Here is a 19,423-nt window from a genome sequence, read left to right on the forward strand (position 1 = left end):
AAGGTCAGTTGCATTGACATTTGCAAATCGCTTCCTCATGGAAACGATGAGCTTCTCCTGGAAGTACTTCTTGTCATTTGGAGAAAAGGCATCATTTCCAAAGGTGTTACAGTACAGTGGATACACTGGGTTTAAATTTTGTTCAAAAAAATCCCAAACCCCAGCAGTCAATGTTCAGCAATCCAAGTGCTCACTCTTCTCAATCATTTCAAATACGGTGCCATGCTGAGTCTCTACAGCTCCTTCATGCCCCCTCACTGGAGGAAGAGTTGTGGTCTGCCCACAGCTTACTCTGAAGTTCTTTCTCTGCAGCCTAAATCAAGAAGTGTTGGTCTGCAGTTGCAGCAAAGAAGCGGCTTGGCAGTGACTGGTGAGGGTATTGGCAGAGGAGGAAGCTAAAGGAGGAGTCAGAGGTGCTGCCATGGAAAGTGTGGACTGGCTTGTTCAGTGGTCTGTGTCCATCCTTGGTTTGGAAATCTCCCCCAGCATTAGGAGGGATCTGACATTCTCTTTCTCTTGCACGGGTGGGAGGAAAACTGCTGCTGATATTCCATTTTTCATCTGCAGCTCTGATGTCAGGTTTAGCCTCACACCTAAGCTATGGTCAGTTTGCTGATGGTGTTAGTTAAGGATGAGGCTCTTGCTGCTGTCCATAGGCTTCCTGGAGAGCCAGAACTCAGCACAGCAGCCTTCCCCATACTCAGCCCAGTACACCACCAGTGACCTATAAGTGCAGGGGGCACAGAAAGAGAAGAAAGGGAAGACAAAAAGTTTTCAGAACAGGTTACTTAAAGTAGCCAGGAAAAGTGACCAAGGAAATTGGTCACATGGAATATTCTTTTTAGTGAAGGCAGTATGGTTGGGCTGGATGGTGCACAGAATGACGTGTATCATCTGGACACTGCTAAGCTGCTCACACCACAAAGCCACTTGCTGTGCTGCACTTCAGTGCTGAAGCCTTTTCTTTGTGAACACAGGCTGTGTGCAAACTCCAGGGCCGTGTGACGAGTCAGCGTAGATGTGGCCTTTGTCTGCTAGGAGGATGAACTTCACAATCAGGCTAATCTGTGAACTAGACTTTGTTAAGAATCATTAAACTGGAACTCTTTGTTTCAGTGCCAGTTTCTCTTATGAGGCTGCTTCTCTGGCTCCTGCACAGCTTGGGTTACACTCACATTGCTCCCCTTGCTGTGGAGTGTGTTTACCAAGATATTCCCCCAACTGCCTTGAGTATGGTGTTTTAAACTCCTGTCAGATCCCAAATATTGGTGAGCAGGGAAATCTGGAATTTGGCTTCATGTGAAATGCTGAGTAAAAGTCTGTGGGGCTGTCAGAGGAGTGGGAGCCACCCCTGACTCCTGCCCAGTGTGCAGTGTCCCATCCATGTGTGCCTCGCCACTGCCAGCCCCCACCCTCCTGCAGGGACCCAGTTATCACTCTGAAGGTGTTTCTGGAGTTTAGGGTAGATTTTTGATTTTCTGTTCCATCAGTTGTCAACACAAGTTTGTAAGTTCCCTGTTGTCCAACACAAGAGGCACATGGCAAAGATCTTCCAGGCTGCCAAGGAGGCAAAATAAACTTTGTGTGACTGGTGAGAGCTACACACCAGGAGCCACAGAAGTCAGTATTTTCCACTAATTACCAAGAAAATTCTGTGTGTGTTGGCAAAGATCCCAACATAAGCAATAAAAGTGAGTATTTGGCATGAGGTCAGTCCCGGGTAAAGCACATATCAACAATTCCAAGTGTGTCATGTGCAGGAGCAGAAATCTGTCTCTGGGAGCTAATGGACAGCATGGCTAGAGGGTGACATTTCCTGCTTTAAAACACTCTGAAGGCTCAGGTAGCACAGTGAGGTAGATGTTGACTTTTTAAAGGCAAACACTGCAGCCCCAGGTGAGAGGGATGCTTTGCAGATATCTAAGTGTTTTCTAGGATCAGTGAGGGCTTTTGGAGGGGAAGCACCATGTGGGAAGGGAGAGGGCTTTGCCACTCAGCCTACTGGCAGAATTTAAAATTAAACAAACTTATTGCTATGTATTTATCCAGATCATACCAGCAATGAGAGAACCTGCACCCTGAGGCTCTCACAGGGTTACAGAGGTGTTCTCAGGATCACAAAAGTTCATCTTAGTTGCACTCACTGCAGATGTGACGTGGGATGGTTTAGCATGTCTGCCGTTCACCACAGCACAGGAGTCCCATGGGAAGCAGGTGACATCCAGATGGGTATTTATGCTCTCATCCCATAGCTGGGGTTATATGAGGAATGTGCCATGAGGTGCTCCGTGTTCCAGGATTTGTTTTGTATTTGGGAGTGATGACATTGCAGAAGGGTTGTAGTCAATTATATCCCTGTGGCAGCAATCAGAGAAGGGCCTGTGTCAGTTAATCTGTGCAGCAGCTTTAAGCACTAAAACATACTCCCTGCACTGCCAGCTCTTCTTTCCACTGGCTGTTTAGTGGAGCCCCCCTCAAAATGCCTTCAGGAAAGCTGTGAACTATGGAATACTGGCCAAAATATGTCAGACCTCATGGGAGCTGAACAAGCAGCTTTTATGTGAAGCTAAACTTGAACGGTCTGCTCTGCAGTTACTCCAGTGGAGAATCATCTGCCTTTAGAAACAGATAGAAGTATTTAAACAGGTAAATGTGAGCATCCAGACAAATACTTCAGGCTAAATGCTCCTGTGGGCCCACTCATGAAAGCCACTGTATGGAATACAGTAGGGATATGACACATGTATTTCCAGAAGCCAGGTACTGCTGAGCTCCACTTTCTGCACTGGTAGTAACTCAATTATATACTTACAAATAGCATCTAAATATGCACTTAAAATGTAATAATGTCACATCCAGAGGCAGACACTCCTAGGAGAGCACTTGGGTACCTAACAACCATTTAAACACTGCTTTAGATGTCTCCACCATCAGGATGCAGCAGAACTGGCAGCAGAACTCGTTCCCAGCTTTGACATCCAGACCACCCAACCTTTCTGCCCAGTTTTACTATCAGCTGCCAGACTTTTGTGTTTTGTGGAGTTTCTTTGCCTCTGCAAAGAGAAAACTCATGGCTGGTGATTATAGACAAAGTTCAGAACAGGTAGCAGCAGTGGTCTGTGCCAGATGAGTGCATTTTTCAGCTTGTGCTGCTGAGGAAGGGCAGAGCCTTTAATAAATACAGGTGTCACCTAGCTGCATCTGAGAATTATGAGATTTTCCTGACCACAGAAGCAGAGTAGCTCAAGAGTCCTGCTTTGCAGGAAGGTCTTCCTGAGGGGATGGACCAGCAAAGCTGCTCCTTTGCAGTCCCCACCACTCTGGCATGGCTCACACAAGCTGCTGTGTTGACAAGGTGGCCCACAGCAGCAGGGCAGAGCAAACCTCATGGCTAATGGACTTGTCCTCTTCTGATTCTTGTTTGGCTCCCCAGCACGACTCACCTTGGCCCCAGAGATAAGCCTTGTACTTGGATGGGAGCCCTAGAAGCAGCCATGTCAGGGATGTCAGCTGGAGTTAAATTTGCCACTGCTCTATTCAGCAGCTTTATTCAGTTCCAGGACTGGTTTCCTGGCGTGTCCATAACAAAAAGCAATGTGAAGCTGCAGCCTGCCTACCGATTCCTTGGGCATTTCGTGCTGCTCAGCTTGTGCCTGTCACCTCTCCTGATTCTGTTTTCAATTATTCCTGTCTCCATTCTTGCTGCTCTGCCTGCCTTGCCCAGAGTGGGAGAATGAGTCTCTGTTAACAGTGTCATTTCTGTCTGAGAAGTGTGACCATGAGGGCCAGTGCCAGTTTAAAGGTGAGCAGTGTCTCCTCACCTGCATTAGATTAACACTTATGCTACTGATCTAACAATGTCTTTTGTGATTGTGGTTTCTCTGTTTGACTGGGGACCTTTTCCTTGCTCTACTCTTTCTTTCCAGACTCAAATTCTTTCTTTTTTCCAGAAGCATCCTTCAGGCTAGGTAACTGTGCACCATGTCTCTGCCATGATAGGAAAGCTCTGAAATTGCAGAGGTTAAGATGACCGCTTTTGAGCAAGTTTTCGGTATTTTCAATTCCTTTGGGTGATGCAATAGAAAACAAAGAAAATATGTGCTGAAACTAAATTTGCTACAAACATTATGGGGATAAAATGTATTTGTGGGTTGGTGGAGGTGGGTCTCAGTATGGAAAACTGCAACTTTGGATTTCTTGGTTTGAGGACTTTAATCTTATCTATCAAAACCTACTGACATGTATATTAATGCCCAGCATGTTCTAATGGGCACCGGAATAAACCGGGTAAGTACAGTCCTTCAGCATCTCAAGACTGTCACTAATTCCTTGAATTAATTTCTTCTGGAAAATATTTGCTCCCTCTGTTTTCTCTCGCCACAGGGACAGTTTGCGGTCGCCCTCTCGAGCGCCGCCGTGCTCCGGCTCATCCCCTCGTCCAGCTGTTGCCATCTGGTGGCCATGGAGCCGAGCGGGCTTCCAGCGGGGAATGTGTGCCATGACTGTAACCAGGGCAATCTGGGAACCAGCACATGGCGAACGCACAAATACTTGTCTAGCCATCTGCCTTATTCAGTGCTGCCATAATCTACTGTCGCCAACAATGCCGTTTTTCTGATACAAAAATGCGTTTAAAAAGGTATATACTGCATTTGAAAACTAAAACTGCTGGACAGTGCTATGACTTTTCAACTTTTGTTCCTTTCATTTCCCTGATGTACTAGGTAACCTTTCTCTGTTCTTTTTATTAGTTTTGCTTCTGCTTCTCACTACCTCCACCCTCCCCCAGGTCCTGTCGTCCATGTATCTGTTGGAACCTCTGGCACCTGCTCTCTTCCATCGGGCATTGCCTCTCTGCACGCAATTCTGTGACCAAAATTTCAGTTAAACTCTTGTATTCCTCACCCTGTCAAAAGCATTAGGCATTCTGCTCACTGGCACCGTGTCTGTACAGTATCACCCTGCCAAAGAGACTCACCTGCAGCAGTACTTGTTCACAGCCCACTTCCTCCGGGCAGGAGCCCTAGCAGGGCTTGCTCCTCGTACATGGATGGAAGGAGCAATGCCCTAAATTCAGCAAGCAGTGAGTTCTGCTGCTTTCCAATCAATCTCAATGAGGCTGGTCTGCCATTAGCACGCTGTGTAGTGGGTTTGTCTGAGGGCTGGGGAAGGGGCTCATAAAAACAAGCCAGGAAGGTTGGAGTCAAGATAGATGTAAAAAGGGGTTTTTGTGTGGGAATGAAATATTTGACAAAAAATTCTCTGAATACTCTGAAGGAAAAAAGAAAAATACCCATCCTAGAAAAGGATCAAATTCAGGCACTCAGTGTACCTCAGCCCCTTCCCTTGCCTTATCACCTTGGTCACGATGGGTCACATTCCCCAGTTTAACAACAAGCAGCGTTCACTTCTCTGTCCATATTTAACTGCAGTAGCTCAGGTTGCCTTGGGTTTTTTGCAAGGGAAAAGGCTTTGTGCCTCTGCCAGGGAACATTTCTCGCAGCCAGGCCATTGCTCCCCAAAGGCCTTCTCCAAATACCCACTCCTTCCTCTTCCAGCTTGAGCTCTGACTTCCAGCCAGTGAGGGGAGGCTGGCTCCCAGGCTGGGGGGTCGGCTCAGCTGCAAGAGAAATAACCCCTTGCTGGGGCCACAGACTTTTTGGGGCCCCTTCAAACTCTGCACCCTGCCAGCTCCAGGAGCCAGACCTTGTCAGGAGGGACAGACACTTTTCTTACCCAAGAGCTGTCATTTGCCAGAGTGTGGAAATGACTCTTACCCAAGAGAGTCATTTGCTCCTCCGTCCGCCTTGGAGCAAACCTGGCAGCCCTGCCTGGGGTGGGCAGGAATGCTTTGAGACCCTGAGAGGATCCGGAGGGCTGTGGTCAGCATTCCCACGATGCCTCCATGCAATTGTATCTCCGCTGGTCAGGGCAGCTGCCTGGCCTGGGATAAAGGGTGGAAGCAGTCAGACGCGGGTTTGAAACAAGATCCCCGCAACAATGGGAGCTGCCGGCCACGAATAGGCCAGGAACAAGGCCAGAGTTATGTAGATGGAGAGTTTGTACTGCAGGATAAATGTAAATGCAGAGTGAAACGCTTACTGGAGGGGGGTGGGTGAGGGAGAGTGATATAAAAAAATAATTAAAATAATAATAAAGGCATCCAGCATGAAACACCAAGCCAGCTGGCAGACAGCACAAAGGCTATCCAGCAGAAATAGAAAATACATCTGGTGTCACCCAGAGGCAAAGCTAAGAAAGGTTTTTGTCGGGAATGTTTTCTGGAAAAGGGAATTTGGAACACTGTGTAAGAATGGTAGTGGCAGGTCACTCGGTGCCATCTCCTATCTCCACATGGCAGTTGCCTTAGAAAAATGCAAGAACACCACTACTATTAGACAATCCCTGGGACATGACCCCAGTCCTGAGACTTGTGACTCTGGGACTTCTGTGACAGACTTCTTAGGGGGAGGGTGCATGTGTACATTCAATAGTATGAAATTATTTAGCAAGGTGTTTTTTCTGAATACAGATAAACCTCTGCAAGCAGACACTGCTGTGGCACCGAACTCCACTGCAGACACGCTCTGTGAAGAGGTGTCTTGGTTAAGCCTGACAGCTCTACCCTCAATGCCCTCTATTTTTTTGCATGGGGACAGAAAGTGAATCCAAATATGCTTTCTGTAGACCATTTAGGATTTTACAGACCCTACCAAAGCTCTCTCTCACCTGCTTTTCTTTCAGACTGATGGTTCATACTCTCTATGTGTTCCAGGTAGAGAAGCCAGTTTGTACTGTGGATGTTGTTGTCACTTTCTCCTGGGCCTTTTCCGAGTCTTTTGAAACCAGATGACCTGAACTGCAAAGAACATTCATGGATTTATAGTGACATCTTTCCTTTTTGCTTTATTTCCTTTCCTAGAAACTGATGAGCACTTCACAGGACTATCTCAAGGTTTTGTTCCTGAGTGATATCGTTGAGTTCCATAGTAGATAATTGTGTATATATATATATATACACATAGATATATAAAAAATTATCTACAGTTTCTTGTTTTCTTTGATAGCCTAAATGACTGTTATTACTAAACACATCACTTTTCACTTCTTTCCAGGTGATTTATGGTAATAAAGAGCAAGCACTTGCATACCCTACAGAAATCCACTGGATCTGCCCTGCTATAGAAACAAACCAGTCATGTTTCTACCACTTGACTTTCTCAGTTCAGTAAGGACAGAGGTGGTGGCAGCCAGGGGGGTGGGTTCTCCTCTTACTTAGTTAATAGCTTTCAAGGTGGGGACTGGTAGATTCAAGGAGATGGATTGGTCTCGAGAATATTTGTTCACTTATTCAAAGATTTCCCATCCCTCTGTGAAGCCAAGGGAGCAGCCCCCTCCCAGCATGAGGTCTGTACGCTGGTGAGGGTGTTTCAGAAATAAATGACTGTGATCTGTTTTGTCTCAGAGAAACAAAACCCTAAACCTGGCAAGTTTCTCTGTTCACAAAGAGGTTCTGAGTTCTCACCAAGATGTTCAGTTACTTACAGGTAATTCTTTCTTAATTTTATTTGTGTGTTTATTTGTTTAGTAAGCCACAGATCACATTGACACTCAGAAAAAAAATTACCTTCTGTAAACGGCAGAAGATATTTGATGGGTGAAACACACTGTGCTCCCATTTCCAGCCCGGTGGTGCAATGGTGCTCAGCTGTCATTCCCAGAACAGGTGCTGTAAATCAATACCCTGGTGGGTATATTTTGGCAGCACCCTGGCGGAGGCAGCACAGCCCCCTCTGAAGGGACCTCGGAGGTGCTTTGTGCGTGCCTCCATCTGTATGACTGCAGCAAGAGGGAGCTGGGATGATGAAGGTCCCTTGTGTACTCCTCCTCCTCATCTCCACAGGTAAAGGTGTTCCAGCCATGGCCTTGAATGGGGGTTGTCTCCTTCCTGAGTGTGTGGGACTGGGGCTTTGTATATACATCAGTGTGTGTTCTGGGAGCAGCCTGTCCTACTGGTGAGGTTTTATGAACACACCAAATCATTTAAAGGAAACCTTTGGAGTGCATTAGCAGCAGCTCAGATATTTGTAATTTCAGGCAACAGATAATTTGAACCGAGAAGTTTGTGTTTTTTCTATCACTAATCTTTTTTCATGCTCCCGTTTACCCTAGTGCTACATGTATTTCAAAATATGTGAAAGGAAAGTAAGCATGGCTTGGAATGTGAAAAATCATTACAAGAAATGTCATTAAGTTGTGGGGTGACTGACAAGGAGGTAGAATTTATTTGCAGCTGTGTGAGTTGTACTGAGATAATTGTTTTTAAACTGTCCCTTAAAAGAACAAATATTTTGTGATCTTAAAAGCTTTTCAGAAAATTCAAGCAGTACACTAAATACCTACCAAGCCACACCAGAAGGGAGCAATGTGAAAGGATTTTAATTGGATTAATAAAGCATAGAGCTTCAATTAGACGTGATGCTGTGATCATAACTTAAAAATTGAAAGATGTCTCCTGCCCACCCTTGCTCAGCCTCTTGGCAGGGGAAGCAAACAGTGCCTGTTTGCAACAGACAGCTTTTCTCATTGGCATCCAAGTATTTTAATATAATCTCATGGCGGGACAAGGCCAAGGCAGAATCTTTGGCAATCTCAGCTCAGCTATATAAAAGGAGTTGATGAAAAGTCAGTTAGGATACCAGGGGAAATCCTAGCTTAAGTTGGAGTCAGCAGCAAAATTCTTGTTGACTTCTGTGACCCAGGATTCAACAGAGAGGGGGAGACAAGGGTGCAATCTGCCAAAAATGCTTGCAATGAGGTTCGACTGTTCTGTTCCTTCTCACTACCTTTAAGAGGGGAGACATAAAAAAACACCCCCAAGCACCCCTTCCATTTGCTTTCCTGCCCTGGAACGGTGAAGCACCTACAGTCTGAGGACATCATGTGCCTGCTTGTTCTGCCACAGGCTCTCTGGAAACAGGGCCCACCTGTTTTCCAGTGCCCTTGCTTCTTGGGAGTGCAGTGCCATGCACAGTCACTGGGAAGGCCCCACTGGAACAGGGCTGCTCCCTGCCATTTTCACTTGTGAAGCTCTTCTTACAAGGCTCTTTGGCACAGCACTGCCAAGTCATGCTGGGCAGCCTGTGGGCAGAGCTATCCATGGAGCTACCCCGCACAGTGAGTGGTTTCCTTCTCTCACCACCTGCACAACCTGAGCAAGTCCCGTTGCAGAGAGGAGCTCTTGTTCCACTTAGATTGTGGCTGCAAGGAGTCTAGGTGATGATTTCTTCTCAGTGACTGGTGTGCTTAGCCTGCTCCTTTAATGTTACTGTCACAGGAAGGTCTGTGGAATTGAAGGTGGAAAAGGCAATATTAGAAATCCCTGATACTGGATATCCTCTGTGTTTAACTGCCCATAAGTACTGCCTGTTAGCACAGTTTCAGGCTGGGAGACTCCTGATGCTCACTCTGATGTCCACGATCCTGGCTATTTGGATTTGTTCATCTCCTGGATGGAGGCCATTGTTGCCTTACTCCTAAGCTGGTGCCCAGGTCAGACAGGCAGTTACCCCGCCGGCGGTACTCGCCCATGGTGCGAGTCTGAAGCGAGAGTCACAGGGAGGACTTGCTGTTATCCCCCACCAGCAGCTTGCTGTGGGCAGCACTTCCTCCATGCCAGCCTCAGCTTGGCGGTGCTGTAGCCTGTTCCCTGCCTCATCTGACTGGTGCCACCCCTGATGTCCTGCAGCTGGGCTGGCCCTGTGCTATGAAGATGAGACTCGCCTGGTGGAGGACTTGTTCAAGGACTACAACAAGGTGGTGCGCCCCGTGGAGGACCATCGGGACGCCGTCATTGTCACCGTGGGGCTGCAGCTCATCCAGCTCATTAGCGTGGTACGGTAGGAACGCGGGTAATGGGGATCCGCTGGCTCGTGTGATAGTGCCAAGTGGTGGTGTTTTCTAAGGAAACAGTTTTTATCTTTTAATCTTGATGCTTGCTGATACTGCCTTCTTTTTTTTCTTTCCTTTTTTTTTAAGGATGAAGTAAATCAGATTGTGACAACCAATGTACGCCTGAAACAGGTAACTCTAAAAATTCTTACCCATTTCATCTAATTCAAACAAATGCACTGGGCGCAGTCAGGAATTAGCTACACTGTCATACTTTTGGGCAGGTGGGTCAGGTAGCAGAGCATTTCTTCTTACTGAGATCTCAAGAATAAAATGCTCTAGACACTAAGAGTCTTAAGAAAAGCATTTGGGGTTGTATTTCAAACAGTAGGCTTCTGATATATTTGTCCTTGTACTATTTTCTTTTGGGGTTTTTTGTTGTTTTTTTTTTTTTCTTAAGCTTCTTAAACCAAAATTTAAGGTAATGTAAAAAATGATCTGGGGGTCCCACTCCCATATGTTTATGCTTACATGCATGTCCCAAAGCAAGGGAGGAGCTGTTTCTGGGAAGTACTCAAACTACCCCCAGAAGCGCTGGGAGAGGCTCTCAGGGGCTGAAATCTTCCCTCTTTAGCAATGGACAGACGTCAACCTCAGATGGAATCCAGATGACTACGGTGGCGTAAAAAAAATCCGCATCCCCTCAGATGATATCTGGCGGCCAGACCTTGTTCTTTACAACAAGTAAGGGGTGTCAGCTGCCACGGGAGAGAGGGAGGGAGGAGGAGCTCTGCCTCATGGCAGCACTCTGGTGGGACAGTTTTCCCATGACATCTGCTCCAGTGGGTACAGTTCCTCAGAGTAAGCCTCTCCAGGAGCAGGCACTGGGGAGTCATTTGACCTGTAGCCAGAGAAATCCTTTTGTGACTGTGTTAATTATGCTGCCCATATTGCTTTTAATGTTCCTTTTGCAGTGCAGACGGTGATTTTGCCATTGTAAAATACACCAAAGTCCTTCTGGAGCACACAGGTCTGATCACCTGGACACCACCAGCTATTTTTAAGAGTTACTGTGAAATTATAGTCACACACTTCCCATTTGACCAGCAGAACTGCAGTATGAAGTTGGGAACCTGGACATATGATGGTACAGTGGTTGTCATTAACCCGGTAAGCAGGGAGTTTGTAATGGGGAAAAGCAGCAAAGACCTGTATGTATTTTTAGGGAAATCTCAGATTTAGAATGGAATATGACCTAGTTTTTGACTGGAAAAACAAGCAGACCTTACCTGTAAAATAGAAAATCCTTATTTGTAGATCTAGCACAAGATTTCCTGGTTTGGCTCCTAAATTCTGCATACATATTATCCCTGTGCCCTACAGTCTCCTGTCTGTCCTCTGACAGCTTTGCACCACTTTTTATGGTCTTACCTGTTCTGCTTCTGCTTGTTTTCTTGGGTTTGGGTTTTTTTTGAGGGGGTATATCTTCTCTGCTCATGACATTCCATTGCTAAGGACTCTTTCCCTGTCCCCTCAGGTATGCCTCCTAGCCGTAATATTTTTTCAGTCTACTATCCCTGACTATAATATTTACTTGAATGCTGTGTAGAGGCTGATATTCTTAGGCAAAATAACATGGACAAGAGCTGTTTACTCACAAAAAAACCCCAAAGTGCATGAGTTATTTGGAATCCTCTTCCTGAGCCAAACCTGCCAAGTTTTGATTTGGTTCAGAATACACAGTATTAAGAATTTGTTTGGGTATTTTGCTGCCAGGAGAGTGATCGTCCAGATCTGAGTAACTTCATGGAGAGTGGGGAGTGGGTGATGAAGGATTACCGTGGCTGGAAGCACTGGGTTTACTACGCTTGCTGCCCTGACACCCCTTACCTGGACATCACCTACCACTTCCTCATGCAACGCCTGCCTCTCTACTTCATCGTGAACGTCATCATCCCCTGCCTGCTCTTCTCCTTTTTGACAGGGTTAGTTTTTTACCTACCCACAGATTCAGGTATGCAAATTTATTCATTCTACTGCCATAGAAATATAGAAATTGCTCTTCTAAAATGTTCCTGAGAAATTCCCAGTGTTTGAAATCATCAGCCAACTTGAAAGCCAGAGCATATTACAACTGGACATTTCCACTGAAAGTAATGGCTTTAAATATTCTGCAAAGAAAGGATAAGTAGAAAGGATAAGTGCTGAAAACTGAAACTGTCGATATAAATAAATTGGGGTGCTTTCCCATGGAAATTGCTATCTATCCAGCTAACTTCTGCAAACTAAAGATGCAGCTGGTTAGTTTTTATGTTTTGCCACAGGTAGTCATTGTGTTAGTATATCCTGCAGTAAATGAGCACACAGGAGTGACAAAGGCCCTTCTGCCTTATGTCAGAGCAGAGAGCTCATTACCTGCTTGCACACATCACCTCGTGTGACACAGAGCAATCCTGACCTGTTCTGGCCTCCTTTGTCACTGCTGAGCCACTCATGCTCCCTGCAACCATTCTCTCCTCTTCATTCTTTTTGCATTTTTGTCAGCTTTTCATACTGCTTAATTTCAGTGCAAGCCCCTTCTTATGAAATACTTGATGCATTTTTTGAGTGGAAAACTTCCTACAAAGTTGAACTGGATTAAAAAAATGTGTGAATAATGTTTTATGGTTAATTTCTGACACCCTTCATATGTGAGGAGGTCTTGCATAGCAACTGACCTGATGTCAGATGTGATTTTAGTCCGCTCCCTCAGCCCACAGACAGAGAATAAGGCAAGCAAACCCTCAGGAGGTGGTGGAGCAAGCACTAATCAGGTGTATATGCTTCATTGTCCAAAGTACACAGCCCATGAAATGCTCCTGGCAAGTAAAAATATCCACCACCCGCACCTCAGCCCAGTCATTCCTGGTAATTCCCACCTGAGTGCTGGAGCTGATGGTGTTAGGCTCTCAGGTTTGCCCTGCCTAGTTACTGCTTTGGATGCTGGCAGAGACAATAGCGCTGCAAATGCACACGTGTTTGAGTGAACAGCTATCACCCACATCCTGCTTCTCAAATAAATGCTCTCTGTACTGAATGATAGGAGCAGCAATGATTTTGGGGTTTTTTTATGACAGGTGAGAAAATGACTCTCAGCATTTCTGTTCTGCTGTCTTTGACTGTGTTCCTGCTGGTCATCGTGGAGCTGATTCCCTCCACCTCCAGCGCAGTGCCTCTGATCGGCAAGTACATGCTGTTCACCATGGTGTTTGTCATCGCGTCGATCATCATCACGGTCATCGTCATCAACACCCACCACCGCTCCCCCAGCACTCACACCATGCCCCACTGGGTCAGGAAGGTGAGCTCTATGGCTTGGCACGTTTGCTGGCTTCCACTGAACGCTCCATATTTTATTGGCAGGTTTTCTAATAAAAGTCAAAAAGAATTGGGGAAGTAAATGCATCATGCTAAAGGTCTCAAGGCACAAGAGCCAGTGTTTACTACTTAGCTGTGCGTAAAGTCAGCAAGATTGCTGAAGTGCTCCTTTAAGTAACAAAATTGTCCACTGGGGTAGAGTCTTGCAGGGAACAGATGAGGCAAAATGTGGGTTTTGTCTGAAGGCACAGGGAAAATAAAATGTCCATCTAGACTCAAATTACATTTCCTAGTCTAATTCTCCATCTGACTGCAAGGCACTGCTGCCTGCCAGCGGCCAAGTCCATCAGCCTGTGTGAGTGCAGAGCACAAAGGCCACAGGGAATACCTGAGTTCAGCATCCCATTTTGCAAAATATGGTTTAGCAAAAGCTAAAAAATCCTCTCTGTACTTTTCCTGTATAGAGTTGGTCTGCAGCCCTTGGGAGTAAAGCAGATCCTTGCACAGGAGTCTTAATGGTAATCATAAGATGTAGAAAAAATTGGTTGTCACTACAAGTTCTTTGCCTGGGAGACAGTATCAAAGATCATCTGATTTATTCAGTAATCTTTGCTGTTTTGAAGCCTGCCTGAGTTCATACTAAACCATGACATGAAAGGGGATTGTTCTGTGTATTTCTAATTTTACTTTTAAGGTTACAACTTATATAGGATTCCCTCTGCAGCACAAACAATCCCTGCAGAAGAGAAATTTCAACAGGAAACACTGCATGTGCTTAACATTGCTCTGGCAGCAAGTCTCTGTGACTCCAAAGGAATTTATTGTAAACCTTATATGCCTGTATAGCAAACATTCATAATAGCAGAATCAAACCTAAGTAGCCAAAAGAGGTTCTTTGTCATCCATTCTCCAAGTCAGATTTGTAGGCAATATGTTTCAAGTTAGATGAGATAGCTTGAGCTCTGTCAGCTCATGCTAGCTGAGGATCTGCTCTGTAGCATCACCTCCTGCTTCATGTGTGGATGTTAGGTGTGTGGCAGAGGAAATGGCTTTCAGAAAACGTGTGGCAGGCCTGCGGGAGACTCCCTCTGCCCCGGGACACAAGGCTGACAAAGGCCCCAGTGTAAGTAAGGCGTGGGTTGTGACATACTCGGAGAGGGAATCTGCAGCAGCTCCAGCACGGGAAGCGATCTGGGAGCGGAGAGGCTTGTCTTTGTTCAGCACACAGCTGCAGCTGTAACACAGCCCCAGAAACTGTCGTCTTCTCCCTTTGTTTTCAGATCTTTATTGACACAATCCCAAACGTCATGTTTTTCTCTACAATGAAACGACCATCAAGAGACAAACAAGACAAAAATATTTTTGCAGAAGATATTGATATTTCTGACATTTCTGGGAAGTCAGGTTCTGTGCCTGTCAACTTCTACTCGCCGCTTACCAAAAATCCAGATGTGAAAAATGCTATAGAGGGAATCAAATACATTGCAGAAACGATGAAATCGGACCAAGAAGCCAGTAATGTAAGGCATTTTTTTGTGCATGATTCATTTCTAGCTTTCAAGTTGCTACATCTTACTTTTTTGGCAAAATATCCCTGCCTTACAAAAACACTCCAAGCCCTGGTTTGGCTCTAGCAGTGGACAATCTTCTCCCCTTGATGGAGTCAACAAGGAGCAACAAATACTTGTCACACATGTTAACTGAATATTGGCTTCCCAAAATGACAGAAAAGGAAAAAGTGTCAGTGCTAAGGTTTTCTTAATGTGATATGTGAAGCCATAGAGATGGAGTGTCTGTGAGTAGGAAAGCAGTTTCAAGAACTCTAAGCAAGTTCCAAAACACATTTCTCCTGTCTCCAACTCAGGCATCTTGCCCCTGTGGTAAGAAAGATCCTACTGCTTTTGAAAACCCAGGAAGCAAGCCAAACTCCAAAAGACTAGTAGTGTTATCTGAGAAGTGTTAAATGTAATTTACAAATGATATTTCCAATTTTGATAAGGTTTTGTTTTATTCCTGAATACTACAAGTAGTCCCTCCAAATGAAGTATGTCATGAGGTACTCTGATTACTGACTTTTTCCACATTGCAAGCCAAAGGAAGGATAAAAGCATATAGAGTCACACATGGCAGTGTTCCCTAGGAAAACCTAGCTCTGCCTCCTTCTAGCACATTCAGTACAATTAACCCCTCTTTTATTTCAGCTTTCACAGATCACACAGCTTTTCCAGGGGTAATTCAGTCCTGGTATTTCACCTTCCTTTCGCCTAAGTGGTCATAGACCTCTCCTGTTGAGCTGCAGGCTAGTCTGAAGACAGGCAGGTTCTCTGAGAAAATTATTTGGCCCATGCTCTTGAAAAGGAGGTGCTTCCTTCCCACGGACAGGATTTACACCACAGTGTTTGTTCCTGAGACCAAATTCCTGGAGCATGTGAAATGGCTCTGGCTGTAGTCTCATGTTCCCGTGACTCCTTTGCCTCTCTGCAGACAAACTGTTGTCTTCAGCAGGGCTGGCGTGGCTTCAGCATCTCTGGGCTTCACTTCCTCCTTGGCTCACAAGGAGGGTCTTCAGGTTACCAGCAAATGCCCCCTTCGGAAGTGGAGCCCAGCTGCTTGTGTCATCTGGGCACTGTTGATATATCACTTCCAGGGGGTTTCAAAAGTCAGGTTCCCCAAATAAACTGAAGGTTGTGGCTTGTGAAGGCTGTCACTCCATTGCATTCACTTCTGAACCACCTCAAAACAGTATTCATTATCAGTATCCTCTAGATAAATTGCAACAGCCTCTTCTGCTTGTGGGAGAACCAAGGCAAAAGCAAGGTGCCTTGGGCCAGCATGTCACTCCTTAAGGCAGAGTTTTACAGGGTGGAAATCCTGAGCCCTGCTGTACTTGGTGCCTTGCACTCTGCATGTTCTTACTGTGCTGGGTTCCCACCAAAAGCATCCAGTGAAAAGGCACAGGGCAAGTGGTTCACGGTGTCCCACAACTGGAAAAAAATACTAATGGAGCTACCAAGAAGGTTTTACAAGACATTCGAATGTATGGAAAGCAGGGATTAGGGTTAGATTAATAGCAATTGTCTAGATATCCCATGAGAACAAAAAAGCAATGGAAAAACAAAAGTCAGCTGGGTCAAACTAAGCGTTTTGCTTTCAAGGTTTTAAACTCTCTTTCAGAAGCAACAATTGGCCTAACAATTAAGCTTTTCAGCATTTTTTTAAATGAAATTGTTCAGCATATTGCTAGGGTTTCTGGTCAATTTCGCATTGAAACGTTTATTTCTAGGTATCTTAGGCTTTCTTAACCACTGACCTGCTTTTGAGAAGAGAATGAGCATTTTTTGCATTACAATAATGGCACTTATGGAAGAGCCTTCCCCTTGTTCAAGACAGTAAATTACAAGAATGCTGTAACAAACAGGGCTCTGCAGAGATTTTACCATCTCCTTTGTTTCTTTCTCAGGCTGCAGAAGAGTGGAAGTTTGTTGCAATGGTGCTTGATCATCTTCTCCTTGGCATATTTATGCTAGTTTGTTTTATAGGAACATTAGCTGTATTTGCTGGTCGCCTTATTGAATTAAATCAGCAAGGATGAATGTCAGCTGGAAAGTATTTGCTACCCTGAACATCTGAAAGCATCATAACCATGAAAATCTGGCCAGCCTCTGAAAGGTTCACTGACAGGAATCAGTAACCCCTGGGAAAAAGCATGGATAATAAAATGTAAGGCTCCATACTTAGCACTTCTGAGCTGCTGCTCAGTAGCATTTAATTGCCAAAAAGAAACACTTGCATTACAGGTAAACTTGAATGGCTGTCCGCCAGGTTTTGATCCATTTTACCCTTTATTAAAGATGTTAATGTATTAATAAGACTGTCTGACTTTGTAAGCAACAGATACTAGTCCAGTGAAGTCAACAGCAGTGTAACAAGCTTTAGCTGAGCTGTTAATCTGTATCCAACTTTAGCATTCAAGCTGGTTTTAATATCTGCTCCGTGGCTTTTGTATTAGCTGAGTCACCCCTCTCATAACGCTAGATGTACCCGTCAGAAATGTCTCAAACTCCATGCTTAAACACTTGATTTTCATGCACAAATCTGAGCTGTCATGCACGACTCTACCCGTAGAAGGTCTTGCTGCAGCAAAGAGGAGAGACTTACTTGTTCCTTACTGTGGGAAGGATCCAACCTATTCCTTGGATAATCTCCATATTCAACCTACTCTGATCTTGGAAGGTTGGTTTCCACTCTGCATTTGGAGTGATGACTAAGGTTGGGGGCACCTTCAAACTTGGGGGTGTTTATTTGAACACAGTTCTCTCTGTTTCCTGAAAACTGTCCCCTGCCCTGCTGAAATAGACCGTGAGCATTAAAGTCAGGCACAGCGTCACACAGCTCATTCCCAGGGAAGGTGTGGATCCCAGCTGTACTTCTGCGTGACACGGCGACAGGACCTCTCCTCCTCTGAGCAACGCCGGGAACTGCCCGAGCTTGAGTCAAAAGTTGAGCAGCAGCTCTCTCTGGTGGCCAAAGCAAAGTAGTGCTGCCTCTGGCCGAACACGGCTGGAGTTTGTTTACTCCATATTCGACGTACGCAAGAAGCCTCTCTGCGTTTCAATAGCGCGGTGTGGCAATACCAGCAGTGCTGCCTCTTCTTCTCAAAAATAAGTAAGGGTAGGTGGGGCAACTGCGACAAGTTACTCATCTTTTCCAGCTGGCTGTCCAAGCCAAGAGCAGTACTTTGCTAACAGCTGTAAACAATTTGTTGTGAGTTTAGTAAAATACTTCGTGTTATGTGAATGCTCTACAGAAGCGTGTCATGCCTGCAGAGGACAGGCATTTGAAGCACTATAGGGAAAAATGAGGCACTTGTGTAACGCTCCCATCATTGCGTAGTGTTTGTTGGACAGTGTTGTGGTGAGCTGCAGTCCTAAGCAAACAGTTTGTCTGGGGTAATCGATCACTTGTAGCATTCTGCTCTGCTCTTACGGTTTAAAGGATGATAATCCTTTGCCTCTCTGGATGATCATTAACCCTGTAAGCGAAGGACAAAGCTGTATTGCTGGGCGACACCTCTGCTGACAGAGGGAGTGTTCGCTGCAGCTGGCTTTATCTGAGGTGGGAATTCCCGGCTCCCAGCCCTTGGGGGAAGTCAGCAGCTCCCTGCTCACGATTAGCTAAGCTGCAGCATAATGGTGCCTAGAACTTAATTTGAGAGCCTGTGATTGGCACTAAAATTGACAGAACAATCCTCTTAGAGCAGCATGTGGTTGAATCTTAGCATTAAATATAAACATCAAGGAACATTCACAGCATCTTTGTTCAGCTTCCTCAAGGCAGACCCGGGTTTTGGCCTCCAGATTCCCCCTATTTGTGTGCCAGAGTGAGTGTGTGCATGTGTGCCTGCCTGCTTGCTTCTCCAGATCTCCTTGTAGACATCTAGGTGCCAGTGCTTTCCTTCCACTTCCTCAGAAAAAGGTTTGAAATTATTTGTTCAAAAATTTTCATTTGTGATGTTTTGACCCGTCTTATAGGCACAGCCTATAAATCTTCTGCCTTTCTGTCACTCTGACTCTTGATGAACTACTTGTGTCTCAAATGATGTGATAGCAGGTAAAAATAAATGCTAACGACTTCCCTTCTTAAGTTGCAGATTCCGGGCATTGTACACTGACTCTCCAAACAGGGTTCTCCAAGCGTCAAATAAGCACACTTTTTTTTCTTCTTCTTTTTTTTTTTTTTTTTTTGCTTTGCTTTGAATACTTGGTCTGTACCAGCCTCTATTTTCTGTTCCTAGATCACCTTTGTGATACATTTTTCTTGCATACCACTTGTATACCACAGTATCCATCTACTGACAGAAACCCTTACCTACCTGCAGACTATTTCTTCTCAACTGCTACTGTCCTTTTAAAGTCAGCACCTATTAAAATAGTAGCTTTGGAGGTTGTAAATGTTGTGTCTCAGTCACAGTCACAAATAATCTGCTGCTAACATGTAAGTATGTATAGTCTAATGATTTCTCATTTACAGCCCTGTAATCCCCCCTTGCAATCTTAACACTAAACTCTCTCCTACATGGGTTGAATCAGCAGCCCCAGGGACATGACCCTGGATAATACTCATGCAACCCACACATGCATCTCTGCTGCCTCATTGCTTTAAACAGGCATATATT

The 19,423-nt window shown here is 45.2% G+C and overlaps 1 protein-coding gene across 1 annotated transcript; it reads left to right on the forward strand.

Annotated features, from left to right (window-relative positions):
- Positions 1-6,550: 6,550 nt before the first annotated feature.
- On the forward strand, positions 6,551-18,897 carry CHRNA1 (cholinergic receptor nicotinic alpha 1 subunit). Its single transcript, XM_032115247.1, has 9 exons — positions 6,551-7,903; positions 9,749-9,894; positions 10,039-10,083; positions 10,526-10,635; positions 10,866-11,061; positions 11,668-11,905; positions 13,008-13,231; positions 14,529-14,768; positions 16,709-18,897. Exons 1-9 carry the CDS (start codon positions 7,861-7,863, stop codon positions 16,838-16,840), a joined length of 1,374 nt encoding a protein of 457 aa, XP_031971138.1. The 5' UTR covers positions 6,551-7,860; the 3' UTR covers positions 16,841-18,897.
- The last annotated feature ends 526 nt before the right edge of the window (positions 18,898-19,423 follow it).

This window comes from Corvus moneduloides, chromosome 7, assembly GCF_009650955.1.
Source record: "Corvus moneduloides isolate bCorMon1 chromosome 7, bCorMon1.pri, whole genome shotgun sequence".
In the NCBI taxonomy this organism is placed as follows: Eukaryota; Metazoa; Chordata; class Aves; order Passeriformes; family Corvidae; genus Corvus; species Corvus moneduloides.

Excerpts from the sequence above, each read along its gene's own strand:
- CHRNA1 (XM_032115247.1), top strand. The coding sequence starts at position 7,861 with ATGATGAAGGTCCCTTGTGTACTCCTCCTCCTCATCTCCACAG. Across the intron at positions 10,084-10,525 it reads CCAATGTACGCCTGAAACAG|CAATGGACAGACGTCAACCT; the intron begins GTAACTCTAAAA and ends TTCCCTCTTTAG. Across the intron at positions 13,232-14,528 it reads TGCCCCACTGGGTCAGGAAG|ATCTTTATTGACACAATCCC; the intron begins GTGAGCTCTATG and ends CTTTGTTTTCAG.